Source organism: Caenorhabditis remanei, chromosome II (assembly GCF_010183535.1).
Source record: "Caenorhabditis remanei strain PX506 chromosome II, whole genome shotgun sequence".
NCBI classification, from domain to species: Eukaryota; Metazoa; Nematoda; class Chromadorea; order Rhabditida; family Rhabditidae; genus Caenorhabditis; species Caenorhabditis remanei.
The window spans coordinates 9,640,334-9,659,444 of record NC_071329.1 but is presented as its reverse complement, the minus strand read 5'-3'; the positions used below and the strand labels follow the sequence as shown (position 1 = coordinate 9,659,444).

The window sequence follows — 19,111 nt, the reverse complement described above, 5'->3', positions numbered from 1 at the left end:
GAAGACGAAGACGTACGACACCTCTTCCATTTCTTAACTCTTCTCCTTCCTTTCTCGGTTTTTCTGAGTGCGGGTGTCGTCGAATCGACGAAATCTGTTTAGGAACCCCTTGGATTGTTCCCTCACTTTTGGGAATCACAACACACAAAACCAAAAATTTCTCATTGCTTTAAATGTTCACCCGATGCCTTTTATTGTGCTGACGAGTCAAAAACCACACTTCCCCCAATTGAATCTGTAAATATTTGAGACAACAATAAAGTTATTTTCACTGAAATTTGTAATGTCTCATTCTACACAAAATACTTGAATTGAACTAGAATCACATTTTTCTTATTGTACAAAACAGAATATCCTACCCATTCTATTGCTTGAATTGGAAAACTCAGATGTTCAGTTCCACTCACATGGATTTAAACTGATTCATATTGTAACCTGTTGAGACTTACAAAAGAGCAATTATTTTAAAGAAGCATTGAATAGTTCTGAAATAAAACACCTTTTTGCACTCCATCCTGTCATTCTTTCTTTCACAAAGAAACACTAATTATGCATTCCTTTTTGTTTGTCCTTGAACGTCCCGTTCCTCCTGGAGCACTGTCGGCTCTCAATCCTCACCGACACATTATAACAGTGTCCTGTCAAGTGTGTACGTACCCACACACACCCACATACTAATTTGGCGGTCACTCACCGGTCACCCTCACCTTTTAGTCCTTTCATTAGAGAGGTCCGATTCCATTTTTACTATCTTTCTATTCCTTCCGTTTATCTTGAGATTTTATCTTTCGGAACATAATTAATTGGCAATCAGCCAACGGAAGGTGTGGTTTAACACTTTCGCATCAATCCAGATGTTATCAGTTAGAGACAACCACTGATGGCCGAGACTGTATAACAAGAATCTGGATTTAGGAGAATCCGTGGGAAGTTCATCTCAATTTTTTCACAGAAATGAGCAGAGCCATATTAATTTGTGAAAAATGTCTGAAATTTTGTTGTGATTACTTTTCAAGCGTTTTCAAGATAAAAGAAACATTCGGAAATGCTTGCAGTCTTTAGGATCAAAATGTTCATATTTTCCATTTCATTCACTTTTATGATACAGAAGTCAAAAAGACGATTCAGATTCTTCTAGATTATAATCAAAATGTTATCTATTTCTCTAATTTCCCCGTCTCAATTATCAATTTGACAAGATTTCCAATCCCAGATTCACATCCTAATTTTATATTTCATGTTTCGAGATTCACATCTGAATCCATTCCAACCCAATGACTTTTCAACACTTTTTCTCATTTGCGTGCTTTTTGTTTTCCGTAACTCGTGCGCGAGAAACCCGACACCTCTCGCACAATCTTGGCCAATTAGTCGCGCGAATCGTCAATTTCTCCCGCGATCACCACCTCCTCCCTTCTCTGGATAGTGTTGTTTTTTTAATGGCGCCTTCATCCCTTTTCTCTCTTTTCCAACCAACATGTTTGTCTTCTCCAACCTTCTTTTCCCTCATTTCTCCTAAAAACGAGCGCCTTACAATAGAGATGGACTCCAAAAAAGGGGCAGCAGCAACTAGTGAAGAGAGTCTTCTTCTTCTCCGGAGGCTCGCGGAGCACTGCTTTACGATGGTGAGCAATAGCCAAACATTGCGGACAATACCGCGATCCCCCCAACCACCCGGTCGGACTCCCAGCAGCACCAACTCGTCCACTTTTGCCTGTCTTCTTATGTGTTTGTCTGATTGTGTCTCTAATCCCTCGCACTCATTTGAGTGGAATCTTCTTCACTCTGAGTCCCATCAAAACTTTTTTGTTCTTGATTTCCGCAATTAAACCTATTTTCTTTCTTTTTCAAAAACCAACTTTTACCTTTTTATCCGCCTCGTCTCAAGAGCCTCTCATCACAAAAACTTGCGACTAACTGCCACTCGAATGGGCGCGTGGGGGGATTCCCAAAGACAGTAATACGATACTTTTTAAATGTACGGATTTCGTTTCGAACGTCGCTGTTTTGACCTTTTCTGGATCTGAAGAAGAGGATGAAACTAGACATTTTTTGGAAGAACATTACAATAAAGTGTATAACTACAGTATACCCCGCATTGTCCGAATACTTTCCAGCTTTACTGAGATCAGTACAAATCGTATTGTTTCATTAATGTGTTGAACAAAAGTTCCTGATTCTGAAGTCTCTGTAGTCGTCGTATTCCTCTTCAAGTGTCCCTTTTTCCTGAATTGCCATTCGAATCCTTTGCTTCTTCTTCTTCTTTTCTTTATTCCGTGTCCGGTTCATTCACACATCATCCATCGCAAATCACGCGTGTCTTCTTTCGTTTCTTTCCACTTGATGTCCTTCTGTATCTCGTAGATTCATCACTTATTGTTCCTTCGGATCCTGACCATTCTCCAGCTTTTTCTTTCTGAAAATATCTTCTTATTCTCTTCCAAAAAGGGTCAACGGTTGGCTCTTTTCATTTTGTTCCGTTTTCCGTAAAGATGAGGCATTTGACATGACACACATACACACATACGGTCGCTTCCTCCGATCATTTCACTTCAGAGCAACCGGTTCCATTGCCAATATTCAAATAGATGTTTATTTGTTTTGTCATTTTTGAAACTTTTTGACGGGTTATTATGCGAAATCAAAGTTTAATTTTTCACGGAAGTCCAGCTTATTGAACTTGAATTCAAATTTCTGGAGAAGGAATTCTGAGAAACAGGAACCGTTCAAGAAACTATTGAATTTTCAGTGTAGGCACTGTGACAGGAGAGCTGCTTTTTCTGGATTCATATAACCATACACCGACTTGAATAAATCTGAAAATCGTTGTTCATCTCTGACTTTCTGAGCGTCCTTCACGGAATTCTCTCTAAAACGGATTTTTATTTCAGAACAGAATCAGACTTTCAACTTAAAAAAAAAGTTCTCAATTCAAAACCCTTGAGTTGTTCAATTACAGTAAATACAACTTTTACAGAGACTCTATCCGACTCAAAAAAAAAAGAATTCAATTTTCAGAAACCCCTACTTTTTCCATGAAAATAATGCGTTTGAAGAGAGCTACAGAAAGCTACAAAACTCGAGAGCTTTTTCCTTATTTTCATCTTGTAATATCTTCTCGATGAGTCTTTGAAATGATTTCTTTCCCACCTGTCTACATCTTTCCGGTTCTTCTTTTCATTCCCTCCTGATGATGTCTTTCTTTATGTCAAAACACCATCTGGAGACACTTTCTGGGAACTTCACAAGACGACGCCGACACCTTTTACTCTTTCTTTTTCTCCCCTTTCACTTCTTATTCCACCCAAAACGAACACCTTACAATTAGGTCATTTTGGAAATGAAACAATGCTTGCCCCCGAATCCAGTCCTTCAATCATTCCTTTCTCTTCTCCTGATTAGGTTGTGACCCACCGGAGAAGAAGAAGAAAAAGAAGGCAAAACGTAATCCCTATTGTTTCTCTCTCCTTCCATTCCATGTCCATGCCTCTATTTGAACTTTTCCTAATCATTTTCCAATCAAGTTGCTCTTTTCTCTTTTCCCGTTCGTACCGAAATGTGTATATTTATATGTGTCTGTTCTATTTGAATATAGTGGACATCGGAATAGTGTGTAAGACGTAGAGGTGTTAGACATTTCTCACAAACACTTTACGAGCCCCGACCACCCACCCGAAGCCACAGAACAGACACAATAAGAACAAAAAGAAGAAGAAGAACATACTCGTCATCACCTCAAAACTTTTTACATTACCCAATTCTTCGAATATCTTCCAGATCTGGTTCTAAATCATTTGACCATCAGTCCGGATTCCATCGAATCATCTGTCAACTTTTCTCGGTTTTTTTCAAACCTTTATATTTATCTCCGCTTTTTTGTTTACTTAAACTTCTTTTCAGTATACATTTTTTGATTTTCTGATTCTTAAAGTGCTTTTTGTTAGCTCGGGGGAAAGCCGAAATAGCCAGAAATGTATGAGACAGTATTGCACTATACAGCTGAAAATGCTCAAAACTTGTGCCTGACTCACATTTTTAATATATAGTAGATTTCCACCAAACGTACGAAATGTAGATGTTAGAAATATGTGTACAGCTCTTGGAGTTACCCTGAATTAACACATTGGTTCGAAAATTTTAAAAAGTTGGTCGACGTCAAACATACTTCTCTGGAGTGATCCGAACTTGGTGATTGTTTAACAAAAACATTGTATTATTCTATTTGCCGTTATTGATGAAATTTTTACATATTAACTAATCATTTTTTAGTGGAACTCAATATCTGAAAATTGAGGTTTCAAAGTTTGTCCTTCCAAAAACGTTCTATTCTGATCGAATTCTCCATTTCAAACCTCACTAAAAGTCGAATAAAACCAGGAACGATTCGTTTCCAAGTGCACTTCTCAGAGAGTGAGAGAGCATCCTTTTGGTCAGTTTCTCTATTTGTTCAATCACTTTTTCTCATATCATTCAACCACTTTTGTTCTCTATTCCTTTCTCATCCCTCGTCTTTTTTTTTACTTTGGAACTCAATATAGTATCCATCTGACTGCTTCAAATTACCTTTTTCCCTCTCTATTCTCCGCTAGAAATCGTTGTGTCTCCATTTCACTTACTGACTAATCGCTGCTTACCGTGTCGCTCCTTATTCCTCTTCTCCGACCTCTTTTCCACTGCCACCCACTCTTTCTATCTTCATTCCAGATCCTTTCATTTCCAACCTGTTTCGGCTTCTGATCTATACCAATTTCCCCTAATTTCCAACACGTCAGTATCAATTACCGTATACCCTACAAAACATAAACATTTCAAATCTCTCCTAATAATATTCTTCTGTTCCATACTAATCCATGAGGTCTTTTCTTCTTCTTCTACTGGTGGTATTTGCCTTGAGAAAAGAAAATATAAACTATTCAGTCATTGTGTTTATGCGTTCGGTTGTCCCCTATTATTATAAACAATCAGGAAGACGACCCGCAAGATGCTCGTAAATCTTCACCCATTTCTTTCGGTCATCTCTTCATTTCTCTCTTCCGGGCGAGCCTGATCGAAAGCGTCTTGTTTCATTTTCGATCATATTACTTTACAAAAAAGATGATTCTCACGAGAGGGGCGAGGTCCGTCTCCACCCAGATTCTAGACACATAATATGGATCATAATTAAACTTCAACTATCTTTGTGAAGGAGAAAGTTGTGAAACCATTCGAGGTCGAAAAGTCTCACATTTCGGTACGACTTCACTTTCTTCCAGCAGATCTCAGCGCCTTTTTATTCCAAATTTTTTGTTTCTTCTCTCAATTTCTAACTAAAACAAGGCACTCAGAATCAGAATAGTCCCGGACTCGAACTGTTCTGCATCTCACAGCTTAACCGAGAGATGTTGCGAGCTACAGACCAGTTTTTATCCGGGATCTTTTCATTACGGCCTCTTTCAGGTTGACCGACTCTCTTTGCCTTCTAGAACATACAGCTTGTGACCTAATTGATTTGGTGTCAAATGAAAAGTAATAATCCAACTAGAAAACCTTTTCCCACCAACTAGTTGCCTTGAGAAAATGTTAATTTGCGCTTCAGCGGATCGTCACTCGTAGCCAACCTCTTTTCCCTCTCTTTCTTCTGAATCGTTACCTCGTTATAACGGTACTAGGTCAACAGAAATGGTCATTTCGGCTTGAATGGTTGAAATGAACTTCAGAAGATGTCAAATGACTACTCGACTCATTTCCTCACGTGCCACAAACCGTCTTATTGTCACCTTGAAGTGGATGAATGGCAGCATCCCTTTTTCATTCTTCACTTCTTGGCGACAAGGAATACTTGACTATATGGTTGGGCGCATCATCTTCCTCACTTCTGCGTCTCTTTGACGTCCTTGACACTCGTCTCTCGCACTGTCTTCTTCTGGCTTTCCCGCCACTCGGCAGGAGACACCAATCCGTTTTTTCCACACAAAAACCGCAGTTTTGTGTGAAGAACAACCAGAAGGGACACCCACACAAAACGATTTGATCTCTTCTATTGTCCTTTTTACTTCATCTCTATCCCTTTTCCGGATGATTTCGGTTCTTCTTTCTATTCCTATCTGTTTTTGATGATTCATCTCTTTTTGAGGAAATGGTACTTTCAAGTTCAAAATGTTACATTTGTAGAATAGTGTCTTCCAGTTCTTTGGGGGAGTACTCTATTGAATGTTGTTTGGTGACAGTAACTATTTGAAGAGGAAGCAGGTATATAGCTTCAGGCCAATCAGAAAATTTCACTTTTTGAGAGTTTCAGTCAGCGTTTTTTTTGGAAATGCTCAGATCGTCTTGTTTTCTGGTTGGTTCATTCCTAATTCTGATGAGTTCCAAGTCATTCTTCTATGTTTTCATAAATGTGTTTGCGTGTCAGAATACTCTTTTTCTAGAATTAAGACTAGCACAATGAAATCATTAAAAGCCACAAAATAGTGTTCCAGCAGCTTCTTTCATGGAATTTCAATCACATCCGAAAACTTCTTTATTCTCCAATATTCTGATTTTCCAATGTTAGATTCTCAAATAATTGTAATTTGTTTGAGAACTATCACTATTACTCCTCTATATTTTTTCTTCTCCCCTTTCCACCCAATTGTCCTCCCAACTCATTCATTCATCCTTCTCTTTTTCTCATGTGTTGATTGTTATTTCTCTTCCCAACTGACTACCAGTTCTACCCAACTAGACTTCTCTTTTTTTCTTCTTCCAGCTTTTCTTTTGTTCACAGTAAAAAGCCCACTTGACATCTCTCCTATTCGGTATAAAGTACCTGTCCGCTCTTCTTCTTTTTTCAAAACAGAATACTCGAGAACAGTTAATTTTGACCCGTTTACTAATTGAAAGAAGCTGAGAAATACAGTGATAAAGACTTCATCTTCATCTTCTTTCCGATGACCAATTCGATCACTTTCCCTCTCTTTTTCCGTCTCTTCGTGTTCACCTTTTCTTGTCATTTTGACCTTCTTTCCGATTGCTTCATCTCTGTTTTCAATTTCTATCCAATTCTTCTCATCTTCGCAATAAATTAATTTTCATATTTGCAGATCATGAAATGATACGCTGGAAGTACGGTTTACATTATCTCATATGGCTTCTTCTCGTGCTGCATTTATCCACGTGTCAATCAGATTCCTTGACGACGTCGGCTGAGCAGCACGAGTTGTTTGCCATCAAGAAGGATTCATTGTCTCCTTGGTCGCAAATTCTTGTTTCATTACCACGAAGACACCCATTGTATCAAAGTTTTGCCGCCAAGATTCAAGATGTTACTGAGAATATGTTAGTGATTTTATTCTTTTTATTATTCTGGGTTAATGAAAAAACATGTTTTTCAGTTCGGATGATATAAGAGACTCAAACAAAACATTCGTTTCTTCTGATGATTCTCCATTCAACATCAGGATACATGCTCTTCGACCTGGACATCGATATTCGTGAGTTTTTGGTTACTTGAAATAAATTTCCTTCAAAAAATATGAAAATTTATTATAGCAATAGAAATTTGATCAAGTTTTTTTAACCGGAAACATTTTCAATTTCAATAGAATTTTAACTCTTCAGTTTGAAATAGATCACTCCGTAGAGTAGAGTTGTGCTGATTTTGGTAGCATAATCTGATTCCTCAGGGTCTGCTAGTTAGATGAAGAGGTTACTCGTGAGAATAAATAAATAAATATATTGTTGTTATTATTCCCATAGAGCTGTTTTCAGAATTGCAATTCACGGACAAAAAGATGCATCAACATCTTTGATAAAAGAAGAATCAGTCGTAATGGATCCTCGTGCTCCCGATTTTCGATCAACTGATTCTGATATTCAAGTGGCTGAACACAACATCACAATGAGAACAATTAAAAATGACTCCTATTTACAAGTAGGTCAAATCACTCAATCACCAAATCTCAAATCTTCCGTTTACAGGACTCATTTTCGATTGAATATCGTCAGATAAACCCAGATAAGAAGTTTCCGGTTCTCCAGATTTTGGATATTCCAGAACAGAAGAACTTGGAATTTTATCTTGGAAATCTGAATTCAGGATTCGATTATTCAGTTCGTGTGATTGCTCATAAAGATGGAATGAGCAGTCGACCATGGATTTCTACTTTGACAACGAGTAAGAAAAGAGAAATTCGAAACAATCAGTCGAATTAAATTCAGAACCATCTCCAATCAAAACAGTGAATATCAATCAAAATTCTGGGTCTTGTGTAGAAGTGACGTGGCAAACGGACGAATTCGGTGGAGCAGACTTTTATACGATTCAATATGCACTTCAATCGAATCCGTCCAATTCTACAAATGTTTGTTTTTTTGATTTTGTTTGTTCATTTGTGGGCGGTTTTTCTTTTGGTCTTCACACATTCTATTTATATTTACCTTTTCTATTCTTCATTCCTTCCCATTTCAGATGACAATTCCATCCACGGAGTCGTCGATTTCCATTTGTGATTCGATGCTGCAAGGAGAAGCATATCAGATTGTGGCAACTGTTCAGAAAGGAGGACAAGTATCTGAGCCATTGGTCACGAAGTTTCAATTAAGACCTCTTCCACCAATTGATTTTAGAGTGAGTTTATTTTAAAAAGGAGAAAATTTTCAATTTGTCAATTTAAGGTTCGTGCTGATTTAAAACGTGGAAAATATAAGATGCTCGCGGAACTTCCAACATCCTCAAAAATAGACAAATGTCAGATTACTGTAGCTGGAGATGAAGTGGAAAGATCAATCAATTATGCGAATATTGAACAGACAAAATCTGGACACAGAATGTTTGTTTTCCATTCTTTGAGTTTTACATTTTTTACTATAAATTTCAGATGTTGGTTCAATTTTGCATTGTCTCCAGGAGAACGTTTTGATTTCTCGATTTCCTCAATGTCAGATGAGTCCACAAGTCAGAAACTTCAGAAAAGTATTGTACTGACGCCAGCTTTCGACTTTAATGCTTTTGGATTGACTCTTCAGGTAACAATTTTACAATTTCGCAATGCTGCAAACAATGAAATAATTTCAGGAATCAAATGGTGGAATTGAATTGATTTGGCCAAAAAGTGAAGTATTCATGTCACGAGTCAAAGATATCTGGAACAAAGTCGTCGGAGCAGACAGTCTTTTGAATATGAGAATAACACCAATTGGAAACAATGATGAGACTGATAAGACTTTGAAATTTGAGACTTCTCCGAAGAATTTGGATCCCGTTTTTGCGAAGAATCTGGTCAAAGGAGCATGTTATCGAGTACAACTGTTCACAGTGACGAAGACAGGAATCATATCAGAAACACGTCATAATGAAACAATTCGAATGTCAAGTCCAGCTGTAAATGTATCATTAGAAAGTGTTACTCGATCATCTGCCACTCTTCGAATTGTTTTTGCGACTCATCACGATTCTACTTCAATTTCGAATTGTCAAATGCATATTGTAGTGAGAGATATGAATGGAAAAAGTGTATTTGATAAGAGAATGCAACTCTCTTCATCATTTGCACCTCTTCTGAATTTGGATGGATTGAGACCTTTCCATAAATATACTGTAAACACTCAAATTATTTGTGGAGGTGGTGGACATGAGACACCTCAATGTCCAGCTGCAACGAGGACAATGAGACAATTATCATTCTCAACGAGACAGGATAAACCGGCGGCTGTGCAGAATTTGAAAGGTTTGAGAAAGATTTTCATGTTCCACTTGTTAATTTTCATTTTCAGTTGAACCTCTCAACTCCTACTCCGTAATGCTAACTTGGCTTCCACCAGCTCTTCCAAATGGAATTCTGACTCATTACAATGTGAATGTCACTAAAGTTGGATCAGATGAAACAAGAACTATTGATGTGGGAGTATCATCAAATCGATCAGATCATACTGTACAAGTGGTTATTGATGAATTATTCGGAGGACACACGTACAACTTCAGTGTTCGGGCAGTTACAGAAGCTGGATTCGGAGAGACATCTCCAGTTATTCCAAGTGTTTCCATGCCTTTAATGGCACCTCCAAAACCAATTGCAGCTCCTGTTATCATGAAAGAAAGTATTGGAAGTCATAGTATGATTGTCAGATTCCCAACAACTATTTTCGATAATAGAAACGGAGAAATCAAACAGTGAGTCCAGCCAAACGACCTTGAAACCATTGAAACATAATTTCAGATTCGCAATAATTGTTTCTGAAACGACAGCTGACGAATCTATAAATAGATGGCTTGAAACTGACAACGGAACTTATGTAAGCATTTATACTTGAATTATGAAAAAAATTGAGTTACATGACGTACTTTTCTGATTTTCAGACATGGCAACAAGTCCAGAGATTGGACGTTTGGCCGTCATACGTGGCAAAACTTCAAGATATTCAAAAAGTGAAACAAGACGCAGATGTTTCGATTTTCGAAGAGATAGGAGAAGACGAAACATGTAGAGAAGCCCGAGCAGATCGTATCTGTAATGGACCACTTCGATCCGCATCGAAATATCGTGTCAGAATTCGTCTCTTCACTTCTCCGACGCTGTTCACAGATTCACCACCCAGTCAAGTAATGACCACCGGTGAGTTATCTATTTTCTTCTTTTTATTTCTGCAGAAGAAAAGTTCTTTTCTCTTTTGTTATCAGTCACAAGAATCATCATCATTCCTTCTCTTCTTCACTCCCCCGCCTTCTTCTCCCCCAGGGAAAGTGTCCTCTCTCTCACTCCATTTTGACGCCCACAATTCGTTTTGACTCCTGCTCTTGATAACCTGAAACCCGAGCCTTTTTTGAAAAAAGGAGGAAGAAAGAAGGTCCCTCCAACTGGGTACACATTCCATTTCATTTCATTCACGGTGCAACAAACATTTCTAGATCCAGTTTCCCTTCTCTTTTGCTCTCTCTGTTTTTTTATTTTTCTTCATTGAAATGATCCCTCCCATCCCAATCATTTCCGGTTTGTCAGCTGATGACAACGAGGCAATGATCCGATTGAATTGATATTAAACTGAGGTGAGATGTTCGTCTTTGATTTCGGATTAGAACAGAATATCTGCTACGTAAAAAGCTGCTTTCGAAGAGGATGATGACTAGAGTCTGTAAAGTTCAGAGAATAATTTTAGGTGTTTTTAAAGCAAACAAAACTGAAATTTTGGAAATTAATCAGGAAGACGCTAGTGAAAAAAAAACAATGACGTTCCGGAATTGCCAAAAGAAGGATTTTTAAAAAGTACTGTACCCTTTGATAGAATAAATATAAATTCATAACTTCTTCAAATTTTAGTTATTGAGATAGACTCTGACAGACTAGTAAGTTTCTGAAACAGTTGTGAAAACGTCAAGAATTTGAAGAATCTTTCATTTTCAAATTAAAAAGTCAAGTCGAGATCGTCAAAAGATTTTTGTTTTATTTTCAAAAACTTTTTGAATCAAATCAACATATTTTGAAAAAAAAATCGAATTTCCAAAAGTATGCATATGGATCTACTTGCTTCAAAAAGAATCACATGAAGGTTCCCAAGTATCAATGACTTTGTTACTCAGACCGGATCTCATTACTTTTAACTTTTCCATATTTGAAATCAAAACTTAACAGTCATCTCGGATCTTACACTTTCTAAATTCTTTTCTCTGGATACTCCCTTTCTAGACACTTTAAAGGCAATCATAAATTATGAATCACTCTTTACTGATAACCCGAATTCTTGTAGTTGATAAGTACATATTTGTTTTTGCAGAATAGATCAGAAGGTGATTGTATTCTGATTCTGAATATTAGATTATATTTCGATAGCATCAAGAATGCATTCTCAGAAATATCAGAAATATCAGAAGACGTCGAAATCTCCGTTATCAAATAATCTTTGGTCGAGAGAAAAGAGTCTTAACTACCACGTTCGCTACTCTTTCCCCTCTCTATAGATTAACATTTCCGATATGTTTATAAAGTAAAAACGGTTTGGGGGGTGCGTGAGTCCTGTCTGTCCATCTCCTTTCCCCAAAACGCTCCAACAAATACACAGCTCCTCACTCTCTCTCCATCTCTCTCTCTCTGTGCCACACAAGCCTCACACCGAACTTTGCTTTTGCCCCCCGGGGCGCCGCCCACGTGAATATATGATATGTGCACACATAGCGACGTGAGCCCCCGTGTGCTTCATTGAAGAAACAGAGAGGAGACGAGTAGAAGCAGGAGGAGAAAAAGTGAGCACAGCCGTGTGGAGCCACCAGCAACAGCCGTTTTTTTCGGGGCGAACACCCTTTTCCATTTCTTTTTTCCGCCCCCCGTTCGTTTCTTTTTTCATTTCTATCTCTATTTATCCGGTGGCAATTTGCTATTAGTTGTTTATTGGCCCACTATTTCTTCTATTCCTTTCTTTTTCTCTTTTCCTTCTTCATTTTTTTTTCTTTTCTCGCCTTTTTATTACCACTTTTCATATTTCACTCGTCCGGCAGACAACACGGTAATAAATCACTGAAAGGCGTTCTATTCCATTTCCATTTTCACTCTTTTCCGTATTTCTTTTTCCAAAAATTTGATTTTGTTCGAATAGGTTTTTGGAAAACCGTTTTCCTTTTAAGAGGAAGACTGAAAGTTATACAGAGGCATTTTGCTCATTCTGAGTTTTTAATTTTTATAATTATACCGTAGTTTAGGTTTTTGGATCACACACGAAGCTAATTTTCAGCACAAGATTTCTCGATTCATACTTGCACCATTACTTTTTGTAGTCTCAAATAATAAAAACGTCCCCGTTTTTCCAATTTCCAACCGATTCGATGCAATTCATCTCTGTCAATTTCCAACACAAAAGAGCCTTTTTCGATCACGCCTACACTTTTTTGATGAAAAGGCAGGAAAGAAGGAAAGAAGAAAAAAGACCTGACAAAAGAAAACGAAAATGATTTGATAATCCATCGGAACCTATTGTTCGCTGCAAAATAATCTTTTTTCTGTCAACTTTCTGGATAAAGAAGTGTAATTTTTGCTCTCACTACGTCGCCTTCATCCTCTCATTTATTCTTCTTCGTTGACGGATAAACGACTAATCCGTAGGGTCTCTTCTCTCTTGGAGTCGTCCGTGATGAGCACACAAACAGCCAGAAAAAGAGCCAAAGTTATGAATAAATATGAGTCTCTCTTTATTCTGAAGAAATGAGACACCATGCATTTCTTTTTGAGAAATTCCTTGTGAATGGGGAAATTGAACATCCCTCCATCAGAGGTTTTTATCTTCATTTTCGGAATGTCTGTAGACTTGGAAAAGAAGAGAACTGCTTAAAAGAAAAAGGAGAAGAGGTACTAGAACCGCCCCCACAATCCCCTCCGAAGGCTCCGAGAATTGTGTCTCTTCCTGTAGTCGTCGGGGGGTCGCGACGTCTTCTTTTTGTTCCCCATTACTTTTCTCATAAAGGCTCAATGTGTTTGTTGTCTAAAAACCCCTTCAAACAAGCTTTCAATCTTGAAACACAATAGAAAAAGATGTGAAGGAGTTGAGAGGAAAAATAGGAGAAAGTTTATAATTAAATCTCTCATCCACCCCCAACATCTTCTTTTTCCACTTTCATCTGATTTGAATTTCCCCTTTAAAATGATTACCCGGCTCACCGGCTTCTTCTTTTTTTACTCATTCTTTTCTTCTTTCTCTCATCATCACCGTTGCCTTCTTTTTTCCTTTTTCTACATCTTCTTCTCCTTTTTGAGTTATGAGAAGAGCACACAGGGGCGCGGCGGCGTTAGAAAAAAGAAGAAGAGGAGCGCATCGTCTTCTTCCACACTTCTTCTTCTTCTTCGTTTCACCCACGCACACCTTATGCTTCTTCTTCTTTTTGCTCAATGAACATCAGAAAATGCTGCCATTTTCTGGGTTGTCTTCAGTACTTTTCTTCTTTTTCTCCTTCCTTTCCCCTCCGTTTTTGCATATGCGTGCTCCGATTTTTCCGTGTCTTCTTCTTCTATTTCTTCCTTTTTTCACACATTGTCATCGCAGTGCAAAGGTGACAAAAAAGCTCAAAACACACAGATTCGTCTAGAAATCTTTTGTTTCATTTCACGTCACTTTTTGCGTAAGAATTTAAAGAATAGGTATAGTGTCAACAAGATTATGTCTTTCAACCCTGTAATTTTGTCAATTCAAAAATGTTTTTAATCTGAAATATAAAACTTCAAAAATTGGTTTTTTGTTTACAGAACCCATGTTATCTCGATCTGCAATTTCTTACTTTACCAATACATTTATTGATAAGAACACAATCATAGACCGGCCAGGTCATTTATAGAATGTACCATCTCTATCAATAAAAGTTCCTGGCTCTTTCTATTATAATCTTCACTAATTGCCTATCAAACCTGCCCAAACGAATTATTCTGGCGTCCATTCGAAGGGCTCACAAGAAATGTCATTTCGAATTTCTTTGAATTTTTCGCGAATTTCAATTAGTTGCATTCGGATTTACTAAGAATTAAGAGATTATGCATTTGAGATTTCCAATGAAACTGCCAGCCGACTGAGTATGTATTCTCAAGTCTTAAAACGTTTGCACTTTATATTTTATCTAGAACGTTTATTACTTTACTTATCCTGATCTTTTCTCCTTGAAGTACGGTGAATCAAGTACGAAAAATTAAACTTTCCTATAGGATTTTTCAAAACTCGGAACGGGAAAATGTGTAGAGAGCTTTCACTGAATCTTTCAGTAAAAGTAATAAGAAAACTAGATTCTACTTGAGATTTAAAATCCATCTTCTTGATACTTTTGATACTTTGATACATGGGATCCATAAGCTGACTTCCTCATTCTGTCTCTAAATCTACCGTAATCTTTTGTTCTTCCAATGATCTCTTGTTCCAAATTCCAATCTACCGTTTGCATGTTTGACATTTCCCAATAAACATTTAATCAAGTATGCTTAACCTCGAAATATAATGTTTCCTGGAAGAATATCAATATTTTTTCTCTAATCTGTATCAGTTGAACATGTAGCCAAAATCCATTCTGAAATGAGCCGTTTGCCTCAAGCCACGCCCCCTCTCCAGTATTTCTTTCGATTCTTTTCGTACTCTTTCTCTCTCCGAATTCACAAGATTGAAGCTGCCACGTCACCTATGTTTTGTATTTTTTGTAGTTAGAAAAAAGAAGAAAGATACATACAATTATTTGTATATCAAGAGAAATATACTCTTTCAATTCTGAAATTTTCTCATTTTCTTCCAACATCTTCTGGATTCTGGCTTCCAATGACGCACCTCATCATTCATTTTTCTCGATCTCCGATCCGTCCTGTCACTTCCATTCATTCACTTTTCTCTGCAATGACGCCAATTAGAACCCCTCCCCTCATTTTTTTTTCTCGCCCAATAACTTCCATTCTCAAATTTTGATTCATTTTCAGGCTCAGCAACTCCTGCTATTCCTCTTCTCACCATCGTGGCAGTTCTGATTGTCATCGCATTCGCTGGCATTGTCGGAACAATTTTCCTATTCTTCTGGAATCGTACAAAGAAAGCAAGGTGAGTATTATTGTATTCTGAAGTTCTTCTTCGTCTTCTAATTCTTCATTATTCCTCTTCTTCTTGAAAAAGAAGAACTAGTAGTATGTTTGTTTCCTCATGGACAGACACTGTCCTCTCCGGTCGGGTCTCTTCTTTTCTCATCCTTTTGTGTTCGAGTGTTCAGCTGTTTTGCAAATCAAACACAAGCCTCTCCGCGCGTTTTTCATGTCCTCCTCCGCCTCTCTTCCCATATTCTTCCCTTTTTTTGGTAGTGTGGTTTCCTGGTTTATTTTTATTTTTAGATGGATTGGATCAATGACTTGTCCCTTTTATTTCATTCCACACTTCCTGACGAACACCTATGACTAAATTATGAATTGCTACTACTGAAATCTCATATTCTGACTCATTCCGTTGCTTCTTCCTCTCTTCCTTTTTGCTTCTGTAGTCAGCTAGTCTCACGGCCCACGCACCTTTAGTTATGTCTCTCGATCAACCGGCAGCCCACCCCGGCAGAAAAAACGATAATAATATATTGTCGATGTGATAAAAGTGATACTTCTTTCTGTCTTTTTTATTTCGTCTTCTCCGCTTCCGCGACCGCCCACATATCGTTTCATTCCCCTAAAAATAGAAGCACACTGTCAGTTTTCCATTCATTTTCTCCCTTTTGCTTCTGAACTCGGTGTTCCTTCTTTTCGCTACATTCTCAAAGTTTAACATCGTCAGAATGTAATATTTCTACTGCCACAAAGACATCTTTTCGGTTTTAAAATAATACAAATTGACGTCATCAAACTAGGACGTTTTGCATATGCGTCGCATATAAATACATAGAAAAACGAAGAGATAGACATCAAAATTCATGAAAAAAGGACAACATTCTCGATCTATTTTTCTCGAGAAACAGCAGAAGTAGTTAAGAAAAAAGAGAGTAAAAAGAATATGATGTTTAGATATTTTTATTTCTTCGCTTCTCTAAATATCTCACTTTCAACACTAATCCCTCTTGTTCAGACATATTTTTATTAGTAGATCAAATTGCAGACTCGCAGCGGCGGCATTCAAGAACGGACCCTCAAAAGAGAAAGAGTCTCAGTGGGAGGCACTCAAAATGATGATGGCAGAGAGAGCCGCTGACTGCCTTGCAAAGCTTGGTCTCGACGCGACAACACCGCCACCGCCATCAACGACAAGCTCCAATTCGCCGACTTCAACCTCGACGACAATGACTGATTGTGGTAGTAATCCACATCTTGGTGCTCCGAATGCAAATGCTGGAGGGCATCGACGAACGAGAAGTCTTAGAGAACGAACTGGTGTCGAGCATCGTCTCGAGCGTCTCTCATCTGGACCAATTCATCGGACACCACTTTATACGGTGGTCGGAGGAGCAAATACTAACAAATCGTAAGTTCATTTTCATAATTTTCATGACTGGATATTACTGTAGTTTCAAATGGCCTAGATTACGGTGAATGTGTTCGTTTCTCTTTTACTTTTTTCATCGAGCTTTCTATCTAGTTCAAGAAGAAATCAGGAGTAGGTCAAGTGTAATCACTTTGCAAGTCGCAATGACTCTGAAAAACTCTGGATTTGTACATAAATAATATTATTCCCAGCTCTTTCGAATTCATTTATTTTTAGTACATGATAGATTAATATTCAAATTCAATATTTCAGAAGACCCGTACGACTCGAAGATTTTGCTGAGCACGTTCGACTGATGTCAGCAGATTCTGACTTCAGATTTTCCGAAGAATACGATATGATGCGTAATGTAGGAGTGGGACAATCGGTCGCGGCCTCGGAATTGCCCGTGAATCGACCTAAAAACCGTTTCACAAATATTCCTTCGTACGATCATTCACGTGTGAAACTCTCGAATCCAAATAATATCGAAGGAGGTGATTATATCAATGCGAACTATGTTCCTGGTTTCTCATCTCGTCGAGAGTTTATTGCTGCACAAGGACCATTACCAACAACTCGTGATCACTTTTGGCAAATGACATGGGAACAACAGTGTCCAGCGATAATCGCATTGACGAAATGTGTGGAAAAGGGACGAGATAAATGTCATCAGTACTGGCCAGATCATGAGAATGTGCCCGTTTTGTATGGGGAGATTGAGGTGAGTTTTTGCTTTCTGATTTCTACAGTACTCGACGCATTTCGTTTCCAGGTAACAATAGTCGCCGAGAAAGAGTACGATGAGTTTATGATTCGAGACATTCGACTGGAAAAATCAGGTCCAGATGGACGAGTCACTCGATACGTCAGACATTGGCATTACATGGCATGGCCTGATTTCGGAGCACCAGCACATCCAAATGGAATAATTCAATTCTCTCGAATGTTCCGACATCATCTACCACATTCACCACATAATGCACCAACGATAGTACATTGCAGGTGAGTTAAACAAGATGTTTATTTTCATTTGGAGCATTCGCTTTGCAAAATACCAGTGTTTTAACTTTTCTAAAATATAACATTTTCCAGTGCGGGAGTTGGTCGTTCTGGTACATTCATAAGTATCGACCGTTTACTTCAAACAAGTTCACTCGGAGAACCAATTGATGTATTCGGAACAGTTTGTGAAATGAGATATGAAAGATGTCAGATGGTGCAGAATGAGGTATTTCATTTCTATTCATTTCAACAACTCACCTAATTCATTTTCAGCAACAATACATTTTCATCCATTATTGTGTTCTTCAAGTCCTTCAAGGATCATCACCATCTCCAACAACTTCATCATCTGGTGCTCATCACAATGCTGGTTTTGTACAAGATGGTCATCTGATTGCTGAATCTGGATTCTGATTCTGATTCCTCTATTTATTTTCTCACCGGATATTTACCTCGTTTCTAGTCTGCCTATTCTCTTCCTTTCCCATCCCCTTTCCCCCCATTTTACATTGGTTTCAACGGGTTTCTTCATTATTTCCTTTCCTTCTCTCCATCTCTTCCGTGACTCTTTTTATCCATTTTTCTGGAGATTATCAATTTTTTCAAACGCGCGCTTCGATCCTACCGACGGGTAACAAAATATTGAAAAGAATATTTATTTGTATGTAATTAGTAACATTTTGAACGATTAACTTGCGATTTATTTAATGATCTAATACTTGAAATAATTAATAAATTTTCTCAAATTTAACCGCATCCATTCGGAATAATCCATTGGGAATAGGAAACTCCTTTGTGTATTATTTTACTTTTTTCAAAAAGGACAGTGAACTTTTACAAATAATAGACGCAGTTTCAGACTGATTTCAAGTTCAAAACTAATAAAAGTATATGCATTTCATTACTTGAAATATGTAGATGAAAAGTTGGAGAACGAAGAAAATTCAACTTTCGCTATCATGAATACGTTTCGGTGATAAATATATTTCATCAATCTATTGCCGTTTGATTGATTGAAAAAAAAAAGATTAGAAAATTAGAATGAAGTGATTTGAGATGTGGATGACTCACCTAATACACTTCCTTTTTAGGAAATTTCATACACAAAGAAGGTGAAGAAATTTTACAACGAGATTTTCAAGAAATCAAAAACATTTCGGCTACCCATAATTATAAATTGAATATAATGCGGTGCCAGTCAGTTGAATGTTTT

At 37.7% G+C, this 19,111-nt stretch overlaps 1 protein-coding gene across 1 annotated transcript; it reads left to right on the top strand.

Annotated features, from left to right (window-relative positions):
* Positions 1–7,069: 7,069 nt before the first annotated feature.
* On the top strand, positions 7,070–18,312 carry GCK72_005650 (uncharacterized protein; the record flags this gene model as incomplete). The annotated part of the gene is made up of 18 exons (XM_053725270.1): positions 7,070–7,296; positions 7,353–7,451; positions 7,729–7,891; positions 7,939–8,134; positions 8,179–8,321; positions 8,429–8,587; positions 8,635–8,789; positions 8,838–8,985; positions 9,035–9,686; positions 9,733–10,129; positions 10,176–10,251; positions 10,316–10,571; positions 15,384–15,501; positions 16,531–16,893; positions 17,167–17,617; positions 17,669–17,898; positions 17,989–18,124; positions 18,172–18,312. 18 exons carry the CDS (start codon positions 7,070–7,072, stop codon positions 18,310–18,312), a joined length of 4,110 nt encoding a protein of 1,369 aa, XP_053589464.1.
* Positions 18,313–19,111: the final 799 nt, after the last annotated feature.